Source organism: Microchirus variegatus (genome assembly GCF_963457635.1).
Source record: "Microchirus variegatus genome assembly, chromosome: 12".
Taxonomy (NCBI): domain Eukaryota; kingdom Metazoa; phylum Chordata; class Actinopteri; order Pleuronectiformes; family Soleidae; genus Microchirus; species Microchirus variegatus.
In genome coordinates, this window is record NC_139813.1 from 10936324 (window position 1) to 10961757 (window position 25434).

At 40.7% G+C, this 25434-nt stretch overlaps 2 protein-coding genes across 3 annotated transcripts; one reads left to right on the top strand and one right to left on the bottom strand.

The window, feature by feature from the left end:
* Nucleotides 1-8875: 8875 nt before the first annotated feature.
* Nucleotides 8876-13716, top strand: snw1 (SNW domain containing 1). Of its 2 annotated transcripts, none has more exons than XM_083898246.1 (14): nt 8876-8891; nt 9346-9499; nt 9658-9819; nt 9978-10073; nt 10246-10352; nt 10555-10659; nt 10837-10906; nt 11018-11083; nt 11219-11335; nt 11450-11591; nt 11854-11959; nt 12128-12245; nt 12516-12676; nt 12780-13716. In XM_083898246.1, exons 1-14 carry the CDS (start codon nt 8878-8880, stop codon nt 12973-12975), a joined length of 1614 nt encoding a protein of 537 aa, XP_083754372.1. In that variant the 5' UTR covers nt 8876-8877; the 3' UTR covers nt 12976-13716. The 2 variants fall into 2 exon arrangements, with proteins under 2 accessions (XP_083754372.1, XP_083754373.1); XM_083898247.1 differs by having other exon boundaries at nt 11857-11959.
* Nucleotides 13717-16500: 2784 nt separating this feature from the next.
* LOC310934580 (cholesterol 24-hydroxylase-like) lies at nt 16501-23742 on the bottom strand. Its single transcript, XM_083898332.1, has 15 exons — nt 23515-23742; nt 23350-23430; nt 23096-23177; nt 21716-21789; nt 20947-21033; nt 20718-20856; nt 20509-20619; nt 20266-20428; nt 19751-19816; nt 19590-19662; nt 19432-19516; nt 19241-19351; nt 19005-19093; nt 18828-18894; nt 16501-18524 (listed from the first exon to the last, which is right to left on the bottom strand). The coding sequence occupies exons 1-15, from the start codon at nt 23661-23663 to the stop codon at nt 18384-18386; spliced, it is 1518 nt and encodes a 505-aa protein (XP_083754458.1). The 5' UTR covers nt 23664-23742; the 3' UTR covers nt 16501-18383.
* Nucleotides 23743-25434: the final 1692 nt, after the last annotated feature.

Here is a 25434-nt window from a genome sequence, read left to right on the forward strand (position 1 = left end):
AGTGAATATGACAAAATACCTGGGGGGGGGGGGGGGGGGGGGAAACATCAAAAGAGAAATCCAAATCCAAAAACACGAGGCAAGTGAGAGTTCACATTAAAGATCCAGTGTGTAAGAGTTAGTATCATCTAATGATAAGACTGCAGATTGCAACAAAGAGAGGACTCCTCTGCTCACTCCTTCCTTTTCCTAGCGTGTCAAGAATGTCAACAAGTGGGACGAGTTGTCTCGGTTGATGTATCAGGTGTATGTGGGCAGAGCCAGTCTTCCTCATTTGCATAATAAGCTTTCTTTTCAAAATGCAAAATGCTCCCTCTGATTTATTTGTTCAGGGCTGCTAAAAACACAATTCAAGATGATGGACTCTTTAAAAAAAAAATGTATTCAAAACAATTAGTAGCATAATCGCCCTGCGATGGACTGGTGTCCACTGTCCAGGGTGTACCCCGCCTATGGCCCTATGTCAGCTGACAGCACCCGCCGCGACCCTCCAGTGAAGGATAAAGCATGGATGGATAATCAGTTTCTGCCAACAAAACCCTCCGAAATGTCCCACAATGAAAAACCATAACACCAAGGGCTTGAGTTGCACGTGCCAACAGTATCACAAATACCGACTCTCCAAGGTGGCACAGACTCTGAATCTGGCAGCTGTGTCCTCTCTTCCTCATGAGACGTTTGCCAGCTGATCTGCTACCAGGTATGTCTCGAGCACAGCTGCACGTCCTTCCTCCCGTCTCCTTCACCTGTCGAAAACAGTTAGAGCGGAGCGGCCCCACTGCACCACACACTATCGAAAAGCATGTTGTCTGTTTGGTGGGGAGAATGCAGCTGTCCCGAGGTGAACTCTGCTGATACTTATTATGATAATGGAGTCCATTTCAGAACACTGGCAGCCTGTGGTGGGGTAGTTCAGCCATGAGTTGAGGGAGCATGAGGATGAACGGAATAAATAGAGATGGAAAGGAAGTAGAGAATTTTGGGGTGGGTGGGCCACTTCGGGGCACCTTCATGCATTACAATGAAAGCACATGGGTTGTTGCTCCAGCACATCAATCAGACAGTAGTTGGAGGGCACAGCTGGCCTGGCAGTTCCCCAACTGTGACAGGAATATATCCCACAAACAGCCAAACGGATGTGTGCGTGAGTGTGTGTGTGTTTGAGCAGATGTATGGGAAAAATGTCCTCGGTCCACTCGTAACTACAGACAAAGCCCGAGCACAAACTCATGCAAAACAGTTACGTTTCTCCAGATGCCTCTGAAAAATAAACGGGAATTGATGTTGTTTTTACTGAAAAGAAGATGTTTCTCGACACCAAGTCACACAGACCCAGAGTGGCAATTGTCTGATTGCTTATTGTAAAACCACCACCAACAGTACAGCTCTTTTTTCCAATTTTGGCTCACTTTATAAGCGATCCAATCACCAGTGGACAGAGCTAAGTACAGCTCTGAATGCACCTGTTGCTTTTTGAATGTGTCCTCAGATCCAATCATAAAAACCACATTAGGAGGTGATTTGAGGATGCATGTGGCCACATTTTTAAGCGTGCATGACTGCCATCTGTCCTCAGGACACCTTTGAGACAGCCTTAGCACCTCGGATCCTCTACCTGATGCAGTTTCAATGTAATTTTACACTTCTTAGCACCCATAATTTCATTTATGTGTAGCCTATTACCACCGATTGCCACAAAGGGTATTGTACTCAGTACAATGCAGGCGATGCAGACTTGCTCAGGCTTTGACAGAGGAGCCACTGACCCTGATATAAGTTGCTCAAAATGATCATAGAGACATTATTTGAAGGTTGAAATGCTTATATTTGTCACTTTAAAATCTGATTTCATGTTACAGCAGCATTTGTAAGATTTGAGTCACTCAGCTCCTCTTCAGTCTCAGACACAAACACATCTGTACAGTCAGTCTGACTAGTTAAAAACATATCTTTGTTCATGACATGACGTCAGTGTGTACTTGAGATGCATCCAAGACACATTTTTAAATCAAACTCTGTCCACTTGTGATCTCTCCAGGTGAAGCTTAGCACCAGGTGTGAATGGGGACTATAACACTGCCCTGCTGTGAGTCCACATGGGAACATCACCTGAGTTTTAGTGCCTTATTCTCAGACTGGATTGTATAACCTTTAGCAGAACATTAAATGGAGCAGGAAATGAGGCTGAACTTGCAGAAACATGGCTCTAAAATCGTTTGTCAAATCTGGAGCGATACTTATCTCCACCACTGAAGACACTGCTGTTTTTCACGATCAACACCCTCCAGTCGAGCAACATGCTCTGGAGATTAGCCCTACGTGCTGCTGCTCCTGCTGGGACTGCCTGTGTCTCCTTTACCCCTTCTCAAGGTCAGATCAGCTTCGAGGCGCTGAGCACCAGCGCCTTGTGCGTGGAGGCATGAGCTCAGCGTGAATGGGGGTTGGGGGGGTTTTTTGCTTACTTGTTTATTTGAACCCATGCGGCAGGCTGAGTAATTGCATTAAATGGGCTGCCAATGTGTGCTGAGTGGATTTTAATTAGCCTCCATTCACCCTTTCATAAACAAGCTCCATCCGATTGACAAAGCAATTCTGCCTCGATTATGAAATTAATAACTCTCCAAATTGGGAGGCAAATGATGGGTCTGCTGGTGCTGATGGGAGTCTGCCTCCCCTCCAAGCATCCTGAATGGGATGTGCACTGTGCAATTTGGAAAAAGTCCAGATACAGATGGGGGAAACGGTAACTGAGACAGCCTGCCCGCCGATGTAAAGAGGCCCTGACCGGCCGCCGCTGACTCCCTCTCTCTTGCTTTCTGCTAATGCTTTCTTTGGCACTTATGCAGAACTGCACACAAGCACATTCACTTTGTGAAGAAGAAAAACCCTCAAAGATACAGCATCATCTCGCCATTTCTATATTTTTCCTCTTTCTCATGCAAAGCAGATGCCATATAGTAGATCTCTGAGTCATGGGAACACTTGCAGGCTTCTTTGATGTCACCTGTGAATGTGTATATACTTAGGTGTGTGTGTGTAAGATTTTAAATGCTACTTAACTGGTTATGGTTAAGGATGGGGATGAGGCTTTGTTTACCTGAGCAAACCTCTCTTTCTGTGTGTGTGTGTGTGTGTGTGTGTGTGTGTGTGTGTGTGTGTGCGTTAAGGCGGGCAACCCAGATTTGAGTGGTGCTGCCATCTAGTGGTGAGTATATGGACAAAGGGGCATTTGAGCATCTGAGTTTTGTGACATGGCTCATTCATCATATGATAAGCTGACGGCTGAATAAACACACATCACTCGTTCATTCCTGCATTTATGAAAAAAGGCGAACGTACTATTAAACAATCATATAATGAAAGGACACTTCCCATCATATCACAGCCTGCATGGAAAAGCTTTACATTTTATGCAATTCTGCTAATAGATTGATGTTTTTACCATCATATGCCAACGAAAGAATGTTCTTACACATGATATCCAACCTCACAACAAGAGTATATGATGTGCAAATGTATTTATGCTTATGCATCGCTGGCTAACGGCCTTGAACGACGGATCATCCATTCTGCTGCAGACTTAATCCTCCAAGCATGACCTTATTATCGCTGTAAAATAAATGTGGGGATGCATTGTGTTTTAATAGAGCAAAATTACTAAAACAAATTCATAAAGAACAGAACATCGCAACACAAATATGTCAAGAAACATTTTATCCCTTTCCTCCTCAGTGCTTCCATAGCGTCTTCCCTCCCCACAGATTACAGTAAAGGCTCCACAGGCAGATGCTGCAGTGTGTTTACTCCTTGCCCTGTTTGAGCCCCTGCTGACCTTGTTAGATCCTGTCTTTTTCTGTTGCTGCAGCAGAGACAAGTGACTCCACAGTATTACCCACGGGTTCAACGAAACATTGGATTAAGGTCACTGATAAAGGTTAAGGAGGATTTAGCAGCGATTGAAATATTTATATCTCCCCTCTTCTTCCTGCGTCTGCTTCTCTTACCAGTCTTCAGTCATGTGTTATGTTGTGTTCATTTGTCTTTCCTTGTTTGTGTAGTTTTTATTGACATAAACTCAAAAATGACAACAACACTGGACTGAAGAAATGTGTCCAATTAAATGCAAAAACAAAAAAGCTAAATTAACCCCTAAGGCAGTTTGGTGTCAAGAACAACCACAAAAAGAGATCCTCAATATGGTTGCATTCGGCTATATTAACATAACATGAATTGATATTTAAAAAATATACTAAAATACCAAATAAAGGCAATGTGAAAAAAAAAATCAATAAAAAGTCCACAAAGAAAATGGTTGACGAAAAAGTTCATTCAAACTCAAGTAAACAATATGTTAGAAGGAAACTATCTGAGTTTGGATTTTTCAGTGCAGTTCATGTGCCAATCTCTAGATGGCGCAAAAAAAAAAAAAAAACAGCAAGCAAACACCACAGCTCCTCATACCTTTCTGCTGGTTTCACAGGTTATCATTAGCCCAACACACAACAGTCCATGAAGCATACATTTGAACTGTTTCATCACAACAGCTGCAGGTGGAAAACAGTGTAACAGCAGCTGACAGGTGAATGGAAACAGACAAAACAGTGTGTGTGTGTGTGTGTGTGTGTGTGTGTGTGTGTGTGTGTGTGTGTGTGTGTGTGTGTGTGTGTGTGTGTGTGTGTGTGTGTGTTGGGGGGGGGGGGGGGCTGTTGACCAAGCTGTTCATTTTTCTTTCACTTCCCATCAGCAGCCACAACATCCTTGCTTTCTTCCCATTTCTCTCTTCCTCTTCATCTTCCCATTCATTCAGTATTTACTCAGGAATAATTGTGACATGTATAATTTTTCCAACATGAAGGAGCTCACGCAGCTTTGAAAAAAGAAAAAAAACACATGGAAAAGCCAGGGGAAGAGGAAGAGGAACTATTTCTTTTGATTCCAACTGCTCATGAAACAAATGGGAACAATTTGATGTGACACGAAGCTACAGTTTGATGTATCAAAAATAACCGACATTGAAGATGATTTGTACATTACATTCATATAAAAGTGCATAAAATGTATTAAATATAAAGTAAATGGTTTATAAATATTTGATTAAAGACAAGGTCAAGATACTATATTGCACTCTTTGGTTCCTACATTCTATAAATTCCACATGGGAGGACGCCTTTGGTCCCTCAGAACATTAAAGCTTGTTTAAGATTGTATCGTTTGAAAGAAGAGGACAGGGCGTCTTGACAACATTATCTGCTTTTGTGGCCAATGATCCCTATTGCTCTGTCTGTCTGAGTGATAGCACAGCGTTCAGTTTTATCAGACTGTGTTCTCAGGACACTGGTCTGTAGGTTCTGACCATCAAAAGTCAAAGACAAGGATTCCACTTGAGAGGAAAAGGAAGAGGTGAGAAGGAGGAGGAGGAGGAGGAAGAAGAAAAGGTGTCATCTTTCATCATTGTCTTTTGTGTTTTGGGTTATGTTAATGTTATACTGCTGTCTTATTATCATATATACGCATTTTCTTCTGCTTCATCTTTTTTTCTTTCTTCTTCTTCTTTGATACAGTTGTTTTCATAATGTTGCATTTCTGCCTCCGTTAACCTTCACCTTTGATTTCTTCATCAACATATAAGTCTTTAAAAAAGTGCCTGATTGTCAGTCAAATCTGTCAACAACAAAATATAAGTCCCGTCCTGCTGCTATCATCCTGTCACTGTCTGTATGTTTTTTCTCTCTGTTGTCTCATATGTGTTTTTGTTTTATGCTTAAAAGGTGTGTCTCTTTTGAGCTGTTTTATCTTTAGCATTAACAAAATGTATTAATGTTATGTTTTAACTACATGCAACTTTGGTTCATTATAGTTTCAGGCCTTTGATGATCCAGTCTTGCATATCATTGCATTACTGGATATTGCTCACATTCTCCCGTTACAGCTTGTAATACGATCATCTGATCGAACACAAGTTCCGATGTGCGTAACATTTGCATTTCAAAAATATTTTAGAATTTGAAAGAAATGCAGATAAAATGTATCTTTAGATACAGACACTGGTTTGGAGTAAATAACACAGCTATAATATATTTAATGCAATTTATTGAGGTACATTTAAGATGGTGGGAGGGCCCCCTCCAAATCAAATTCAGCTTGGGGCCCCATAAATGCTTGGACAGGCCCTGGAGCTACGTAATAACAATGTAGTCTAGCATGAAATTTTTCGATCCTACGACCTACCCGAACTGTCTATCGCGGGTGCGAGTGGTTTCTTCAAACGTTTCAGAGGATGGATGATATTTGCACAATATGCTTAGCACAAGCTCAGCCCATGGATGTATTGGCTCAACCAGAGTACAATATTGTACTCCTCACAGTCTCTGCAGACATAACTTATCGATCACGAGTGGATTTTCTCAAGCTCAACAGATTAGATCACAGATATATTCAGAACCGTTTTTTTTAATCGTGATGTGCACTTCAGCGTGAGAAATCGGAGGTGTAGCGTGAGAGCGTGTGAAGCCAATCAAATGCGTGAGTCTCACAGCCAATCCGTGATTGATGGCAGCTCTGCAAATGCTAACGCTACCGCATCTGTAGCAGAAGTGAGATCAGCAGCCGCATGACCAGAAGCCTCTGTCTTTGTTAAGAAGTACAGCCACGATTTAGTTCTTCTGCATTTTTCCTTGTCCACCTTCCTTCAGATGATAGTTATATTAATATTAGTAATATTTATTTTTATTTGAAAATTTCCCCTTTCCATTACTGCTCTGCTCCACTTTTGACCTCCCTTTGCAGTGGTCTGTCTTTTTTCCCACAGTGACACTGGAGGTGGAACATGTGTAGTTATCACACAACACGTGCCGCTTCCTCACAGCCTGTAGCCTTGTAACCTCCATGCTGGAGGCAGCCGCCACCAAGCAGCACATGGATGCTCCTCTACTATTACACTGACCTCAAGATGGAGACACTGAAATGTTTCCACAACTACGACTTCATGTATTATGTTTAATCCAGGGGGGAATACCAGTGACTCAAGGTGAGTAAAATAATTCAACTCCATCAGTGTTTCTTCAACAAGACCAGAGAGGGTTTACTAGCGCATCCGTGTCAAATGTCAGGTATATTTGAAAAGAGACTCAACCAGATGATTGGGTTTATTAAAAGCCTTCTTGTCCTGTGTGTCAGAGTCCAGTGATTGATCTCCTTTGACGTGTCCTTTTACCCTGTGTCACATTAATAAGATGCATCTCTGCTGAGAGACTGACAGACTGCCTCCTCCTTTAAGAAACAGAGAGGGAGGGGAGGAGATGGTGAGGTGGAAATGGTGTGGACAGCAAATAAAGAAAGAACAAGTGGGCATTCTCAGCAGCGATGTCTCATTTGTGGCGGCTGATCATTACAGCAGAAGAGCCTGAGCCAAGACATTTATCCCTTTCATCATAACAGAAGGGTCTATTATGGTGACGTTATACGTAATTCTCCTTTTTCATGGCAAAACTCATCTTGAACGCTTTTATGTTCTCCCTCTGTTTAGTAGTCTCAAGTGATGCCATAACAACTAGCAACTGAGAGTGAGAACAGCTTGAGGGTTTCCTTCTGGCCATTTTACATCAGTGCTCCCTCCTGCTTATTCTGCTTTATTGCTCCATGTATAGAAAAAGGTAAAATCAGAGACATCCAAGCCTTATTTCCCCCAGTAACTATAATGTAGAGTAATGGAATCGGTTAAAATATCTAAAAAATGACAAGATTAATATTAGATAATTTATCAGCTCTTCCCACCGGTAACCAGTCTACAGAGGCTCAACACCTGGAGCAGTTTCTATTCAAAAGTAACCAAAACCTCATTAAAATCTGAGCCTCTGACTAGACTGCCACATCCTAATATCTAGTTATTCTTTTGGGTCAAGGGGAGGTTTCACACTTGCCAGTTTGAATGCATTATTGCACTCAAAATAATAAGTGTTTTAATGCAAGGTTGGACAGATTTACCCATCATTACAAAACTCATGGGTTCATTTTACATTTGAATTTGACACATAATAGTAGAAAAGGCGTGGGTTTAAATTCATGTTTCTGTTTCACTGTTAGGGTCCTTGTAATGTAAAAGTTTGTCTATTTGCCACACTTTAATGTGAGTCACTTGCTGATTTCACTCTGATGTTCTGTTTGCTCTCTTCCAAGACTCTCACAGCTGCTTGTTGGCAAATATTTTGTTCTGCTTTGGACAAAAAACAGCTTACACATATGAAATATAATTATACAATACAAATTAAATTGTAATAATGCCAGCTTTTATGCCATACTTTTACCAGTGTAATGGTGATCCTAACACCAAAGTGTAATTGAATGGAATAATGGAATATTGATGCATTGTTGCCAGATTATAATTTGATATTGCAAATAGAGAATAATAATCTGAAATCAGATTATTTATGTATTATATAATTGTATATGGCATATTTCCATACCTTATGGTAGTACTTGACCCTGCTGCTGTAGCAAGCGAGGGATCAAGTAAAAAAAAAAGGTTCAACAACAGAAATACACATTTACAGTTTCAAAACAGATAATTAGCATAATACATTATACAGCATAATTGCAAGCTCTTTGGTGAGTAAAGTATTATAAAGACAGTTTAACTTAGCTTTATCTTAATCAAATGTAATCACATTATCAGTGCAGGGTTCAACTACTGAATAAAATGTGGACAAAAACATTAAGATAAAGAATTGGTCCATTAAAAATAACATCATAACCACTGTAATCGTGGACAGGACTACAACCAATAGATGGCGGTAAAATGAAAATGAAGCGTCTCTTCTGCCAAGATACTTAGGCGAAGAAAACGCGCAAGCGCAGTTCTTCGATAGCAAAGAAAGGAAAATGTCTCTAACGAGGTGAGTTCCGCGACGAGGATTTTGTGCTTTAAATCAACAGCATTATGGTTGTATGTCGTTTTCTACCGCTATTTAAGTACCTCTATGTTTCGCTTGATATTTGATATTGTGGATTTTCCGCGATCTTTCTCCATGATACAAGTGAAAGCCAATGACATTAGCTAATGCTAACAGGCTAATGGTATGGCCTTAGCCTGCTAACGTTGCCACACGTACTCGCGTAAACAAACACAATTCATCAGTCGTTTAACGCCTCTGTAATGTATATCCTTCGGTTTTGTAAGAATTGTTCCAATGTGGTTATGGCGGTTACCTCGCTGGTCGTTACAACTTCTTACTTCTGACAACCGTATTGAGCTTGTCGGGGGTTAGCGCATGTCGGCTAACGCCAGCTACGCTTTGTTAGCTAGGTTTAATTTAACCGTGTTGTGTTCATGTGTTATTCTGTTTGCAGCTTTTTACCAGCGCCGACCCAGCTGTCCCAGGACCAGCTGGAGGCAGAGGAGAGACTCCGGGCACAAAAGTCCTACTCCACAGCCCTGGTGTCTTCCCGCAGAGAGCCCCCTCCTTATGGACACAGAAAAGGCTGGATACCTCGATCACTTGAGGTAACCCACTGATATGTAATCATTCCTTATGTAAAGTATTTAGCTTTGCTGTGTGGTTTTAGTAGTTTTTGGAATATCACATTTGATACTTAAAGTTCTTGAGTTAATCCCATATTGTACATAAATGCAAAGACCTAAACATCCTGTGTTTCTTGCAGGACTTTGGAGATGGAGGAGCTTTCCCAGAGATCCACGTGGCCCAGTTTCCTCTGGAGATGGGTAGAAAGAAGAAGACGTCTAACGCCTTGGCGGTGCAGGTGGATTCAGAGGGAAAGATAAAATACGATGCCATCGCCAAACAAGGACAGGGCAAAGATAAGGTATACGGACAAATGACAGCTTCAACTGTTCTCTCAATGAAAATATTCACTTTCAAAGTTAGTCGCATGTATAGCATATTTTGATTTGATCTCACACAAGTTTGGGTTGGCTTCAGTAGTCGGCTATTTCTAAACTTCTCTAATTCTCTTTGTTGCAGGTGGTTTTCAGTAAGTACACTGACCTTCTACCTAAGGAAGTTTTAAATGACGAAGCTCCAGAACTACAGAAACCTGATGAGGAGGCTGTACAAGAAGTAAGACATTTGCACTGCTTTGATGTGAACATGCATCCTTCTACTACCTCCAGATATGTTTTTTTTTTGTGACTGGATATTGGCTCGTTCAAGGCGGATGTTAATAATGGATTTGAACGGGATATTAATTGATCATCAGTTTGATAACGTGGTCACTGTTTTGTGTCTGTAGCTCACAGAGAAGACTCGTGATGCACTGGACAAGCTGGTGTCTCAGAAGATTGCTGCTGCCATGCCTGTTAGAGCTGCAGACAAACTAGCTCCTGCACAGTACATCAGGTATGTACCAGATATTTTAGTATCATATTCAAAAACGTAGAGAGAAGGATTGTTTTAGTTGTTTTATAGTGTTATAGAAAGTTTGCCAGTAATGGCGTTAGATTAAATGAGACACATTTGTGGCTGTTTGATCATTGAAATTGTAGGCACACGTGGGTGGTGAAGTAACAAGTTTGTCTGTTTTTTATTTTTTCTCTTGAAGATATACTCCATCCCAGCAGGGAGTAGCTTTTAACTCTGGGGCCAAACAGAGGGTGATCCGCATGGTGGAAATGCAGAAAGACCCCATGGAGCCTCCACGTTTCAAGTAAGTAAACATGTCTTCATCAATGAAGAATGAGGTCGTGTGAATAATTTTTTTAGTTTTTGGACATATTTTAGTTAATATTAATATTGCATTCTTAATCGCATATTTACTTAATGATCCCAGATTCAGAGGCTTGCATATCTTCAAATAATTGATGTGCGTTATTGTGCATTTCAGAATTAACAAGAAGATTCCTCGAGGACCTCCCTCTCCTCCTGCCCCTGTCATGCATTCTCCAAGCAGAAAGGTACAGTTATAAATACCTTTGAAGATGCATTCTACTGTTAATTCTACCTTGATGCGTTTTAAACGGCGTTGCTCACACTGTGTTTGACATAGTTTTCTCTTTTGTCTTTAGATGACGGTAAAAGAGCAGCAGGAGTGGAAGATTCCTCCATGTATCTCCAACTGGAAGAACGCTAAGGTAACACGACAACAGAAGCATTTGGAACAGTTGTCAAACTAATTGTCATTCATTGTATTTTTGCAGTTTTATTGCCAAGCTTACATTTCTGTCCTCGGCTAATTTCTTTCTCTTGATATGTATATATTCTCTTAGGGCTACACCATTCCACTTGACAAACGTCTTGCTGCTGATGGTCGGGGTCTGCAAACGGTTCACATCAATGAAAACTTTGCCAAGCTGGCTGAGGCGCTCTACATTGCTGACAGAAAGGTACAGCACCTTCATTACTGACTGTTCTGAAAAGCAGTTTAGAAATGAAAGCCCTACCATGACTACTTGAAGTGAAATAACATGATAATACTGGTTGTGTGTGTGTGTGTGTAGGCCAGAGAGGCTGTGGAAATGAGAGCCCAGGTAGAGAAGAAGATGGCCCAAAAGGAGAAGGAGAAGAAAGAGGAAAAACTGAGAGAGCTGGCTCAAATGGCTCGAGATCGCAGAGCAGGAATCAAAAGTCATGGGGACAAAGGTGGGACAAGGACTTTCTTTTTAACATGGTGTATGTATATGAAAGACTATATGACTGATAATTCACATATACTGTGAATTATACTACTATTTTTGGCTGACCAAAAAAATCCAACTTACTGCGTCAGCTGTGTATTTGTCTCACTTGTACCAACTATGGTTTATTTTCACTAGAAAACATCTGTGCTGTTCCACATCATCTGCTCTCTTGTCATTTCCTTTCTCTTTTTTCCCCCCTAATTTCTTTATTGTGTTTACCATAGCAGGTGGCGAGGAGGGCGAGGCCAGGGAGCGTGACGAGATCCGTCACGACAGGAGGAAAGACAGGCAGCAGGACCGGAACATTATGAGGGCAGCTCCTGATAAGAGGTGCTGGACACACACTTTTAACACACCACATATACAAACTTGCTTTAATATAAAGTACTTTCATATCAGAAATCAGTTATCAATCACATTACAACATGTAATGCTATAGAAGAAGCTTTTTTTTGCTTTACTTTTTGTTATATTTCACACTTTGTCCTTTTGCACCAGGTCCAAGTTGCAGCGAGACCAGGAGAGAGACATCAGTGAACTCATTGCGCTCGGCATGCCCAACCCCCGTACCTCCAGTGAGGCCCAGTACGACCAGAGGCTCTTCAATCAGAGCAAGGTTACAAACTTTTCACACCTACTCCACAACCAGTACATCAACATTAGGGGTATAATTCAGATGGTTGAAGATCCCAGTCTCTACAACAGGAGGATACACTTCTGAAATATTTACCCAGTGTGAACGCCTCATGTCAATCATGCAAGACCCTTAAGCTTAGCTGTGCTATGCATGTGTGGGTGAATGAATGACTGGCAATGAATGAGACTATAAATGTGCTGTACCTGTTCCTTGTTATGTTCTCTTATTTTCTCCATCTTTCTTTTCCAGGGAATGGATAGCGGTTTCGCGGGCGGCGAGGATGAGACGTACAACGTGTACGACCAGCCGTTCCGCAGTGGCAGAGACATGGCTGCAAACATCTACAGGCCCGGCAAGAACATAGACAAGGACACCTACACGGATAACCTCGATTCGCTCATGAACAACAAGTACTTGGACTTAATTTGCTTATTTGTGGATGATTAATGTGGTGTTTTTGTTTGAAAGCTATCAGTGTTCACCATATTCAAATTCTGTTTTCTGTCCCAACAGCCGGTTTGTTCCAAACAAAGACTTCACAGGCACCGACCACTCTCACAGACGAGAAGGACCGGTCCAGTTCGAGGAGGATCCTTTCGGTTTGGATAAGTTCTTGGAGGAGGCCAAGCAGCACGGTGGCTCCAAGAGGCCGTCCACCAGCGGCCGCTCAAAGGACGACTACCACGATAAGAAACGGAGGAAGGAGTGAGAGGACGCAAACACACACTGTCCACTCAGGACAATTGATGGCTTATTAAGAGAATGAGGAGTTACTCGGTGCCCTCTCAGCAGTTAAGGGGTTTTGATGTACTCACATTTGTTTTCATTCAGTATGAGATGAGATGAAAGATTGTGAAATACACTTTGCTTTTCTTTTTCTTTCTTTTTTTTTTTTTTTAACATTGTTTATGTTGAGGTTTCAGTTTGCAGCTGATGTCATTTCAGATGTGAATGTGTGTAGATTGATGTTGTATGCTCTTTTTTTCCCCCTTTTTTTTAAACATGTACACAGACCAACAAAAACCTCAGTGTTCATTTATTAGCCTTTTGTCTTTTTTTTGTTCCCTGTCTCCCTTTTTTGAGTTTTTGTGAGCTGTGGTTTAGTAAATAAAGCCCCTGGTGTATTTGTGAGCACAACGACTGCCCATATTTAAAATCAGACATGTACATAGGTCTAAACTTGATCTGCAAGCTGTAAAGCAAACCAGTTGTATAATTTTAGTATATTACCACCAAAGGAATAAATTTCATACCGTGTGTAACCAACATATCTCTTGGTATTTCATGATGAAGTAAACAACTTTGTTGAGTATTTACATGCAGGATGACAGAGTGATGGAGAGACACTGGTCAAAGGAGGAGACGCCGACTGGCTCTTATACAGCCCCCAATAAGGGCGTTGTTAAGATTTTAAACTTATAAATATAACCACAGTAATATACTTAACACCAGAAACCCTCCTTAAAATGACCATTAGCACTCTATTTCTCAATTTAAGTCAAGTTTCCCTTAAAAGTGTATATATTTATTGTACATTATTCAAGAATGTGCAGATTTTGTATAACTTGGTGTCTGGAGTTAACAGTTTTTGTTTTTGCAAATAAACATTTTTGGCCTAAAGGCAACAAAATGGCTTTTTTTAACGCTCCTGTCATTTTAGGTCACTCTCCAGATTCTTTTTGAACCAACTTGCAGTTGTGTAGCTATTCTTGTGCGCACTGTCAGTTTAATTTAGAGCGTGAACTTTTGCGGTGTAAGAAAATCCACAAAACCTCTAAATTGCATCTGTCAAACTGACGTTCATCTCCACAACACGGCGCACACCTGCACAGCCTGTCTTTCCTCTGTCACTCATTCGGTTTATCATTAGTTCCTCATCTGTGCATATTTAGGCTGGGATTCACTCATCATTATAGCAGCAGTCTGGAGTCGGACAGAGTCTACCGCTCACTGGAAAATGACCCGCCTGTCAATCTGTCCATCCTGTCTGCCTTACCTGGATCTTGGAGAGCAGTTTCCAACCTCTCCTCAGTGACTCACTCACTGTGGATAATCTATTATGGAGTGTGCATTTAGACAGGCGTAGCAATCTCTTAATGGTTGTGCCAATCAGAAAAGCAGCTGGTGTGCTGCACAGGGCGGAGCCAGCCCAACCGTGGTGGGAGTGCATGTCTCCCTGCCCGGGGATTTGCTATGACAGGAACTCATTTAAACCCCAACCAATGTCTTCATCTGTATAAAGGGTCGGGCTTGGCTGCAGCAGAGTCTGACATACTGCTCTTATTGCTCGTTTGTCAATGCTCGTTTCCATTATTGCCACTTTAGGGTTTGGGATGTGACTTGCACTTCCTTCTGTTTGTGCATGAGCATAGTTTGTACTCTCATTTATATGGTTACTTGTGAAGTATTGTGATTTCATCATGTGTTTATCCACCACATTTAGATGCCACTGAAGTATGAAAGAAGGCTGCTTTCTAAGACTTCCTCTCTCACAGCGCTGAGACTCAATAGGCTGCTGGGGAAATAGCATGAAGGCCTGATCCTCCTGATGATTTTATTAGATAACATGAAAGCTGGGAAATTGCAGCAGGGAGTAGGAAATCATGTGTTACTCGAACAAAACTACATGAACATTAGCAGTAACCTTGTCGGTTATTGTGTTTTTCCCACAAAGGATATTGTGCTGTTGCAGTGGAGTCTGTGTGGGGGGGGGGGGGTAAGTGGAAGTGTCTCGGTTCCAGCATCTCAACTTACTGGAGTCACACCAAATGAATCTTTTAGTCCATAAAATAGAAAATAAATAAAAGTGTGAAGTCAATAAAACTGACAAATTAGGCTACACGTTTGCTCTATACTCACCTGACAAAAATGTGCTTGTACAAGTTTTATTACAAAGATTGTGAGATAAGATCACACACTCTGATCGCCGTCTGGGACTGGTCAGCTGTTGCAGAATTACATTTATCACTAAACGTATTGCTGTCACTGAGGGTCGGGAGTGAGAAGAGATATCACAAACAAGCATTGCAAAAACAAAGCCAGATATCCTACTTCTAAATCCAAAGAGTGGAAGGATGCAGTGTAAGACCTCAGTGTCGTTTATTATTTCTGTGTCCCTTTCACTGTGGTGCAGATAAGAAGGTATCCATCATGGCTTCTGTGTAAGAGCAGACGATACCATTCAAGTCCAACACAATACTGTTCACCGTTTACATCCAGTGGCACACAAAAGCAATGCTAAGGAACCAATTTCTTCTTACCTTCATGAATGAGAATGTTATTCATTGTCCTCTCTGTGCATTTGTAAAAGCAGAGAAGGCCTGAGAGAAGCCCATTATCGAGCAGTCTGCAACTATTGTGTGCAAATACAAGCTGTACAGGGCACATCTGTGTGCTGTTTTAAGACGGGGAAAAGCTTCAAATCATTGTGCATTGTTAAAAAAATAAGAATAAAATAATAATTTGTTTGTTTTTCTTTCTTCCTGTTTTTATATTGTACCTCCAATGACTCAGCTATACCTTGACCGGGTTCATGACAGATTGACATTCACAATAAACCCCTCTTGTCCTTAAATAAATAACCTCACACCAGCAGCAAGGCGACTTTCTATTTCTTCATTCAGTTATCATTTATTCATACTGTGTATACCAGGATGAAATAAACATGATTGTGGACTTTGATTTCAGAGAGTGAGCAGTTTACAAAGTGGCATAGATTGTAGGTGAGCTTTTGTTGGAGGTGAATTGTGAGAAACTCGTGGTTTGTCTGTTTGGGCTGTTGAAAAATGGCTGTGCAAGACAGTTGCTTCAATGACGCAAGGCCCTAGCCTTAAGTTTAGAAAAAAAGACTTATCATCATCTTCTAACTGCTTTATCCTCCACATGAGGGGTCGTGTGGGGGCGCTGGTGCCAATCCCAGCTGACATAGGGTGAGTATACACTGGACAGATTGCCCGTCCATCACAGGGCCTAAACAGCCATCCACTCTCACACCAAAATGGTCAATTTAGAGTATCCAATTTTCCTAATCCCCAAATATTCATGTTTTTAGACTGTGGGGGAAAAAAACAGCGAACCCAGAGAAAACCTACACACACACAAGGGGAAAACATAAGCTTATTTAAGCATTTATTTAAAATTGATTATCCACTTATGGAAACATTAATGGGTAGTATATTTCTATGTATTACTATGTGTCTGTACATCATACAATCACCAAACCAGAATTGACCACTTTAAGGCTTCTTGCAGGATCTGTATCAATGCGATCGGGTCCACTTTCCTCTTAACCCTGCCTCTGATCCTATTAAAGCTGGATACTTATCGCCTCTATCAGGTTAGGAATGGATGGGAGTTGTGCACACTGGCAAGAACTGACCAGACTGATGTTTCATTATAACACAATCAAGGTTACAACCTTGAGTGGAAACAAAAAGTTAAAAGCCTCAGCAACTGATTCCACAGATGTTATCGTGAGTGTCTTAATCAAAGCTGCCACAACCTAGAAACAACGTGCAGCACAACAATGTCACCAATTACCGAACTGTAACCCCGTACATCAACATAACCTCCGTCTGTGGGTCCTTCAACACACACAGTTGGGCTCAGCCTTTGTGTAGTCCAACAGTGCCATCTAGGAGGATTTAGAGCAGGGGCAGGATTATGGAACTGTCGTCTTAATGAAGACACATGCAGATACAAAAAGGCCCTTGTATCTTCAGGAGTTTAGACAGTATAGTCAGCATGTTTAGATACAGACAACTAAAGAAAGTCCAGCTGCCGTTATCTGAACTCTAAAGTCATTGCAGAAGAGTATACAATTCTCTATTTTTTTAGTGAGCACATTTAAGGTGCCATAAAGAATCAGATAGATAGATACACCACAGAGAGTTCTGTGACATACTCCACAATATTCCTCAAAGGGAACGTTCTGAAATACTCCACACTGCCCACTTTTTCCTATGGGAATCCCCTTGATGGAACAGATTCCTATGAAGATGCATTTAACGCTGTGACACAGCTGAGACTACAGGATTGCAGGCCATGCACTTAATGAGTTAAAGATGGCAAGAGAGCATTGTCATGGCAATCGATTTGTAAAACTGTATTTAGATCCTGTGCATTATGTGAATACAAAAATATATTGGTTAAAAAAAGCACATTGCAAACTATGTCCTAATCAAGTACAGTCGTGATGGATTATGAACGTGATATATTATATCAAGGTATTAGAAATATTCATTAAACAATGGCTGAACACCTCGATCACCACTAGCCGCAGTATAGATCATAAACTCTGTAAATATTGAAAATCATTGTAACCCTAACCCACATCAAATGACATAATACATTTTTAAATGAATGAAGTGAGCAATGTAAGCAAGTTTTAAAAGAAGAACAATTACAGTGAGGTAAACTGTCCGTTCAGCTAGAGTAGTACTAATGACTCATTACCATTAGTGTTAAGAAATAGTTAAAAAATTATGATAACGTATTTTTTATGCCGTTTCTCGGTTACTGCGTGTAACCGAGAAATGGCATAAAAATTACATTTATACGATCGTTGACTCTTATGGTTTGTTTTCATGTACAGTAATTGTAGTGCATGACCACATACAGCATGGGTGTCAAACTCTGGCCCGCGGGCCAAATTTGGCCCGCCGTGTAATTTCATTTGGCCCTTGAGGCAATATCAAATTAACATTAGAGCTGGCCCGCCGGTATTATACAGCGGCAATCGCGATGAGTTTAGCCGGCGATTTGGCGACTCTGATGGTCAGTATAACGGTATTTTCAAATTTATTAGCTTGTGGAAAAAGTTAATGTTGATATTTACCTCAGAAGGCTGCAAATAGAAAAGAGGCATTACATTTTTTATTTAAATTTTATTTGATATGCCATTGATATTTTTTAATTATTATTATTATTATTTGAAACTCGATTTTGCATGTCACTCTAAAGTTATATAAGCCTTGCTTGTTCAATATTCAATGCAAAACTTGTTTGGGTCCCTATTAAAAGGTTAATTTGTTCAACCTTGGCCCGCGGCTTTGTTCACTTTTAAATTTTGACCCACTCTGTATTTGAGTTTGACACCCCTGACATACAGTATGTCTGTTAATTCCTGTGTTTGATAGAACACACTACTCCACTCTTCGGTCTGAGGGTGCCAGTGTCCAGAAGGTCGAACGACTGTCCAGGGACAAGGGTGAAATCAAACCTCTGGAGCAATTTAGCCATCACCACCTTCGCCTCCATCTGAAAGCAGTCAATGTGTTTATATGACCCCTGATCTCACCTGGTTGTAACATGTAAACACTTCTGTTTGTTTATTGAGTGTCATACTGAGTCCAACCAAGTCCAAAACACTTCTGAATAAATATCATTGTTGTCACTCTACAAATAGGGAGACAGTAAGTACATAAATAAACAAATAAATAGTAAATAAAGACGTGAAAGGAAGAGGTTGTGAAAAGAAAATCCGTTCTGATTCAGAATTTCAAGTCTGAACATGAGTATAATGTGTGTTAATTATTAATGGCTGATTTTATCACCACCCACCTGAGCAAAGTTCTGTCCCAGGCAGGAGCGTGGACCGAGGGCAAAGGGGTAGTAGCAGTAATAAGGCCTTTGTAAAAACAGACAAGAGACGATATCACCTTCTGTGGAATAAGTCCTGCTTCCATCTGGAGCAAGTGACAAGACTCAAAAGAAAAGGTGGCTCTGTATGTGACTTACTTAGCAGCATCCGGGTGGAATCTGTCTGGATCAAATGTCAGTGGGTCCTTGAAGAATTTCTCCATTCTCCCAGTCACATAGGAACTAAACTGAATTTCAGACCAATTGTATTACAGTATGATAGCAGATTTTTGTTTTTTTGATGAGACATGTTGTTTTGTTGCACGTCCTCAAGTTAAACATGCCACAACAGAGAAACACACTTAAACACAAACATCTAAAAGTGAATGACTCACCACGCAGGTTCCTCCTCCAGGTATGTGGATACCATCAATGACCATGTCTTCAGGTACTTCACGAGATGTTCCTGGAGCTGTTGGATAAATCCTCAGAGTCTCTTTTAACACCTGGGTGAGGTTACAGTGAAGGTCAGTGTATGGTGCTGAATTCCCCTGATTTCACAATATCCAAATTTCAAGACATTTACCTGTGAGAGATAGGTTAGTTCCCCCAGGTTGTCATAGCTTATTTCCTGTTTTACCCCAATGACATCATCCACTTCTTTCTTTACTCTTGGAAACAAAACACATAATTTAAGCAACCATCCGCCACCACCTAAAGTGTATTATTTAAATGTATTCTTACTTGTCCAGTATGTCGGGGTGTCTTGCTAGTTCCATTACACAAAAAGCAAGTTGATTAGCTGTTGTTTCTTGCCCTAAATCATAGAAAACACTTAAGTGTCAAACTACGTCAAGTCAGTTCGGAGCATTTCATACATCAAAGAAGAAACAACAAAGACTCACCCGCAATGAAGAAAGTCACAAAATTATCTAACATAAGCTGCTCATCTTCTTCAGTCATGACCTCCTCTGAAATAATTAGAATTACAATTAGTTTTATTTGCACACACACCAATTAGTGATATTGAATTTGACCTTAACGCACACAAACCGGGTGCAGGGGCAGTGGGCAGCACTTATCTGCACCCAGGGAACAAAGGTGGTTAAAAAGCCCAAATCTCTTATATTAGTCAATGTGCTGCCAAAGGAATCCTGTTCAGAAGAATATGAGCAATTTCCTTTCATATTAGTTAAAAACAGTGGCAACCACTTAAGATAAGTCCACCAGATTGGAAAGAGTACATTTATATTTGTGTCTCATTTATCAATTTACCCTATCTGTCCTTGTTGCACACATTTGCCCTTCTTCTACCAATATGGAGACACTAAATTTTAAAAACTGGTATATACCAACTGGTATATGTAGACATTCATCTTATCCAACAAAATAAACAAATGTGAATGTTATGGATTGTTACCTTTGTCAGCACTTTTGATGATGTGCGTGAGGATGTCCTTGGGGACGTCCTCACCATTTTGCATGGCAGTCTTTCTGTCATTGATCCACTGAGCTCCAGTTGAACGCAGCAGCTTGCACGCTTTCCTCACTTCATTAATATACGGTCGGTTGCTTGGTTTCCACTGAAAATCGTAACATTGTATGTCTGTAAGTATAGGTTTCCATCATCCAAACTCAGTCTAACCTTTGAGTGAAGACATACAGCAAATAAGATATCTCGGACGTAGATCACCATCCCTTTCATACATATATCGATAGCTTTAGGGAAGGGTGAACTTTTGTTCTCTAGGTCCAAATCCACACCAAAAGCAATCTGAAAGTTATCAAGGGAACATTTAGTACATATATTTAGTATTTTTTTTTATACTTGGATAGCTACAAAATGAGTTGATGAAGTTGGTGACACAACACCTTAGCAATAACATCAAGGGTAACACTGTTGAATAAGCTGAGCATGCTGGCCTCTGCGTTTCTCTCAGCAATATCAGAAATCTTATGCATCAGCATCTCTGCCCTCTCATTGAAGGTGCCCATTAGACCTCGCAAATACCTGGAAACAAGAGATTAATGTGAAGGATGTTGCACACAAGAAACAGAGAAGATTCTCCATTCAGTCTTTTGTGATGAGCAAATAACTCACGTGCTGCTGAATGCAGGGTCCATTATTCGGCGCTGTTTATACCACAGCTCATGGTCCTGTGCTGTTACCAGGCCATTACCAAAAAACCTTCAGACAGGCATGAAACACATGACTTTAAAAAGAAATGATTTCACATAACATCTTACTCTGTAATGTTATATAAATGCATGTGTGTGTACATATATGAGCATGTGTTACCACATCAAGCTCATAATTCTGCATTACTTATTTCTATTTATTCTTTAACATTGAACCACTTCATCTCTGCATTTAACCCATCCTTTGCATTACACCAGTAGAGAACACACATACAAGCAGGGTGCAGGAGCAGCACTTATCTGCACCCAGGAATCGGGTGCCCCAGCCCTTGACCCATCCTAGGATTTATACCAGCGACCCTCCAGTCACAAGTCCAATTTCCTTTTCCTCTTGGCCATGGGCCACCCTATAAAGATGTCCTCCTTCGAGCCAGCAACCTAAAGATATCTGACAGTATGTGCCTACAGTCCTCAACTCTACCAACTGAGCCATCGAAGGTGATGATAGCTATGTAAAGGGATCAAGGCTGGTCAATACCACTATTGAATTATTTGTACAAACATTGTGACTGGAGAGAAACACCCATCCTAAAATGCAACATGCAAAACAAGTAGAATATTATGTCACCAATACTCCCTCCCTTGACCACACAAATTCATAATAATTTGTCACCAGGCAAGTATGACAAATTACCAACAACATCGTTATCACTGTATCAGCTGTCATTTACCTTTGGCCAAACAGGTTGAAGAGTTTCTTGTAGACAAATTTGTCTTTAGGGTACTTTGGGGACATCAGGATTTCCTGAAACAACAACCATTAGAAGGTGCATCATTGATAGACAAAGAGCTTCAATGCAAATATAATCAACAAATATGCTTTTTGAGGTGCACCTGTTCAATACATATTAATGCAAACATTCAAGCAGCCAATCACTTGGCAATAACTCAATTTTGGCATGGACACATGATCAAGATGACCATATTACATTCAAACAATAACAACAGAGAAGAACAGTGAAGCAAGTGACCTTAATTGTGACAGGGTTGTTACAGTGATTTTCAAACAATGCTTATTTAATGATACGGTTTAAGATGGTAGACAGACAACAGGAACTCAAAACACAAGTTACAAGCAAGGTATGCAGAAGAGCATCTTTGAATGCACAACATAACATTGAAGTAGATGAACTACACAGTCAGTTGTCAGATAAACACAAGAAACTGAGACTACAATTTTGCACAGGCTGACAAAAATAGGACAAAAGAAGACTGGAAAAATATTTCCTGGTCTGAGGAGTGTTGATTTTTTTTTTTTTTTGACATTTGGTTTAAGGCAGGGGTTCTCAAAGTTTTGATACCCGAGGGCCAATTTAGGAACCCAACATTGGACTGAGGGCCGCCAAAGGAAAAAGAAATAATCCCATTTGTAATCATTTTAATGACCAGATTGCAGTTCTACAGTTTAGCGTTATGTAATATAAGCGTTAATATAATGTAATTTAAGCGTTAATATAATAACGCTTTATAATTTACTGGGTAATTCCCCAGTATTTTGGCCATTGTCCTTACCTTCTAATTACAGGTTAATACAAAGTAACACATTTCTGTTACCATATATTTACTGGGTAAATAGCTAGTAATTGGGGGCTGTAGCTACCTGCTTATTACCAGCTAATAACCCAATAATACACTAAAATTCACCATATAGAAACCAGGTAAATACCCAGTATTTTTGTTTACACTTATTGGTCTGTATCCAGTAATGTCCAATAAACATTGAACAAGCTTAGTAGCTCCTGAACTATCAACTGTAAATGTTTCTGCGGGCTGCCATTGGCCCCCGGGCCGCACTTTGAGAACCAATGGTTTAAGGGGTCACAATTTGTATAAACGGTTCAGCCTGGTACTATAATGATGTATGGACCAAGCATCGTTTTAATGCCACTCTACCCGAGTATTGTTGCTCAACATGTACATAAGTGTTTGACCACTGTGTCAACTTCCTGAAAACAACCTACAGGAGGATACTGCGTCATGTCACAAAGCTAAACTAATTTCAATCGCTGTGTAATGTTTATGCAACCGACTCATCACGGTGTACACTTTACCTTTGTTGCCTCTGGACTGGTGACTACTATTGAGACGTAATGAAGAACGTTTATCCTGTACACACTCCCGTAGCGTTCAGCCCTGTAAACGACAACTTCAGTGAAAGGTATATTTATTTTTTCAAATGCAAACCTACTTTCTCACATAAAGAGTTTTTGGGGCATATCAACGACCGGAAATGTGATAAATTGCCATGGTAGCCTTCGGTAGCAAGAAGCTATTCAAGCGCAAAAAAAACCTCAGTTGAACTCACCACTCGAGGAACTTGTCGTGAACCGTGGCGTCATATTGTTTCATCATTCTCAAAAGAGTGGGTAAATGTCCGAGGAAAACACTGCGAAGACAAAACAGTCTTGAAGAGGAACGAGTTACATTAGCGTGAAAATAAGGCAAATAACCAATCACATATCATACTTACTTGTCTCTCGGTGGCCCAGGTATGTGGTCATATTTCATGTGACAATGTTTAATATACACGCAGTAACCGAGAAACGCCATTAAAAGCAAAAAGAACAGAAACGTCAGCGCCTGAGCGGTCCAGCTCAAAAGTACAAGGAGGACTGCCATTGTACTTCACTGTGCTCATGTCATTCGCAGGCAAATAAAGTTAATGCTGACCGCGCCGTGAGTAGAATACCGTAGGTGGTTGTAGGTGAAAGGTTTTTACAATCACAAAAACAATAGTCCTCAAATACTTGCTGATCTATAAAAACGAACACGACTGCCCGCATGTTCCAACGGGCTCCATAGCTCAGTGGTTAGAGCACTGGTCTTGTAAACCAGGGGTCGCGAGTTCGATCCTCGCTGGGGCCTGTCGACTGTGATGTGCCTTTTGAAAAACACAGGTGTGGGTAATTAAATTAATAAGAACACCTGTTCTTTTCCAGTCAAAATGGCTGCTGTGTTTGGACAGAATCTCCCAGAATCCTCTGGAAGTTTAAGCTAGCTAGTTTTAACCAGCTATCACCTCATTAGCCTATGCTGTTTAAAATATTACCCGAGAAAGTATTGTGGTTAAAGCAAAGCAGAATAACTAGGCTATTATTGGGTTCTTCATCTCCTCACATACATCACATTTATTTTAGTTCCAGAAACAAACTATTGTGGTTGCTTAGTTAAGCACAATGATGTCGGTATATGTCATGCACCCACCGTACCCTATAAACATTGATAAACAACTCGTGGTGATCTCCATTACGGCTTCAGAGGTTTGAATCAAATTGCTCTGCCTCCTATTTCAATATTCATCACTCAACAAACCGTTTTCAACATCGAGAGACACGGGAACTCCTCCATGAATGAAAAAAGGATCAATGTTGCCAAACAGAGCATAGAACGGTATAGCTATAGATGCACTATCTTCACACATCAGATCCTGTCCTCCCTCTCACCTTAGCTGGTGAAGCAAGAATAAACACGTCTTTGGTTTATTCAATTACACTAATCTCTCATACCACTGGAGGAATGAATTAATCGTCTGAAACAACAGGAAATCTTGTTTTTGGTTGTAGGGTTGTAGGGTTTTGATGACGAACCCTACATACAGGAATAAGGAACTGGGCATGAAGTCAGAGGGTTACCAGTTCAAATCCCAGGGACGGGTCAAGGGCTGGTCACATGCAACCAGGCACCTATTAGATAAACCAGCTGTCGATATACAACACTCATGCACTTAAGTGACTATTAAAAACAAAAACTGACATCATGTGCTATTGAGGAAAACTGAAACTAATGACTGAGAGTTCCAATCAAATTCGCCCCCTAAGGGTTAAATGTGCCATATGTAAGAATGTGGCCAAAAAGGGTTACTACATTCAAATTCAAAATACTGAGGTCTTTTATGTTTAGTTTTCTGACGTAACTGGCGACCCGTGGTTGCTCGGCAGCTGAGACTCTAGTGACTGCAATGATTGGTAGACGGCGGTAGGTGGCGCCACATGCCAAAACATGATTTCAAAACATAAACATGCACATATTTTGGCTGTACTGTTGTTGTTGGTGAGTTCAGTTTGTTATATGAACATCATTCCTGAGTCTCTGTGACATATTAGGAGGATTTTATGGCCAGTTGCTTTAGATTTATTACATAATGCACCTTTTACTACGGTGGCCCTGAGGTGCAAAACACAAACGCAAATCACAAAACACAACACAAATCAAAAACACAAACTCAAAAAATACGTGTTTCTAACATCCATAGGTTACAAACACAGACCGTGCAATGAGCGACGACACTGGTCGATCGCGGGAAACAACGTTTTCGTTGTTGTTTTTTGAGTTGCGTTTCCGTTTTGACATGCATTTCCGTTGTGTTGTTTGCTTTTTTGTTGGCGTTTAA

Excerpts from the sequence above, each read along its gene's own strand:
- snw1 (XM_083898246.1), top strand. Across the intron at positions 10,353-10,554 it reads GCTCCTGCACAGTACATCAG|ATATACTCCATCCCAGCAGG; the intron begins GTATGTACCAGA and ends TTTCTCTTGAAG. Across the intron at positions 12,677-12,779 it reads GATTCGCTCATGAACAACAA|CCGGTTTGTTCCAAACAAAG; the intron begins GTACTTGGACTT and ends CTGTCCCAACAG.
- LOC310934580 (XM_083898332.1), bottom strand. The coding sequence starts at position 23,663 with ATGGCAGTCCTCCTTGTACTTTTGAGCTGGACCGCTCAGGCGCTGACG. Across the intron at positions 19,663-19,750 it reads TGTGACTTTCTTCATTGCGG|GGCAAGAAACAACAGCTAAT; the intron begins GTGAGTCTTTGT and ends TCTATGATTTAG. Across the intron at positions 19,517-19,589 it reads CACCCCGACATACTGGACAA|AGTAAAGAAAGAAGTGGATG; the intron begins GTAAGAATACAT and ends TTTGTTTCCAAG.